We start from the raw sequence: 841 nt of genomic DNA on the forward strand, positions 1-841 counted from the left end.
AGGAGACAGGGCCTGTGGGTAGTCCCAGCGGTGTTCAAGGGCGTCTCATAGTTGGTGACCGGGAGCCTTGTCTGCGAGGACCCTGAGCTCCTGGACAAGGGTGTGAGGTCCAAGAGGCAGGTGTGGCTCTCCTGTTGGAGGGGCACTGGGGACACATAGTGGGTCTGGAGAGGGCGGACAGGCCAACAGATGAGCTGTCCCTGCCAGTCCTTCCCAGTCTCTGGCCCTTAGTCCTAGCGCTGTGCAAGCTGGCCAGGCGTCCTCATGACCCGTGTTTCTCAAGAAGGTATATGAAGCACAAGCGGGATGATGAGCCTGAGAAGCAGGAGGACGAGGCTGTGGACGTGACGCCCGTCATGACCTGCGTCTTTGTGGTCATGTGCTGCTCCATGCTGGTGCTCCTGTACTACTTCTACGACCATCTTGGTGGGTCTCCGCGGCCGTGGCTCCTCTGGAGAAGTCCAGTGGACGGCAGGGTGACAGGAGGGCTTCCGGGTGGGTTTGTCCCCGCCCTTTACTGGGTGGAGGTCACCCTGCCCAAGTGCAAGAGTGCACGGGGCCCTTGGGGGTGGCTGGGGCCCGCAGCCGCCTTTTCCCTCACTGCACCCCGCTCTGCAGTCTACGTGATCATTGGGATTTTCTGCCTGGCCTCCTCCACGGGCCTCTACAGCTGCCTGTCGCCGTTGGTCCAGAGGCTGCCATTTGGCAAATGCAGGTGAGTTCCCTCAGGTGGCCTTTGCCCAGCTCCACCCAGCCCCTTGCCCCCAGCTTTGTTCTTGAGGTCCTACACCACAGCCTCTCCTTGGCTCAACTACTGTTTCCCGTCCTCTGGCCCCTGAGG

The 841-nt window shown here is 61.5% G+C and overlaps 1 protein-coding gene across 1 annotated transcript; it reads left to right on the forward strand.

The window, feature by feature from the left end:
- Nucleotides 1–43: 43 nt before the first annotated feature.
- LOC102247180 (signal peptide peptidase-like 2B) lies at nt 44–825 on the forward strand. The gene is made up of 2 exons (XM_005852835.2): nt 44–426; nt 619–825. Exons 1-2 carry the CDS (start codon nt 291–293, stop codon nt 717–719), a joined length of 237 nt encoding a protein of 78 aa, XP_005852897.1. The 5' UTR covers nt 44–290; the 3' UTR covers nt 720–825.
- Nucleotides 826–841: the final 16 nt, after the last annotated feature.

This window comes from Myotis brandtii, unplaced genomic scaffold, assembly GCF_000412655.1.
Source record: "Myotis brandtii unplaced genomic scaffold, ASM41265v1 C41791633, whole genome shotgun sequence".
In the NCBI taxonomy this organism is placed as follows: Eukaryota; Metazoa; Chordata; class Mammalia; order Chiroptera; family Vespertilionidae; genus Myotis; species Myotis brandtii.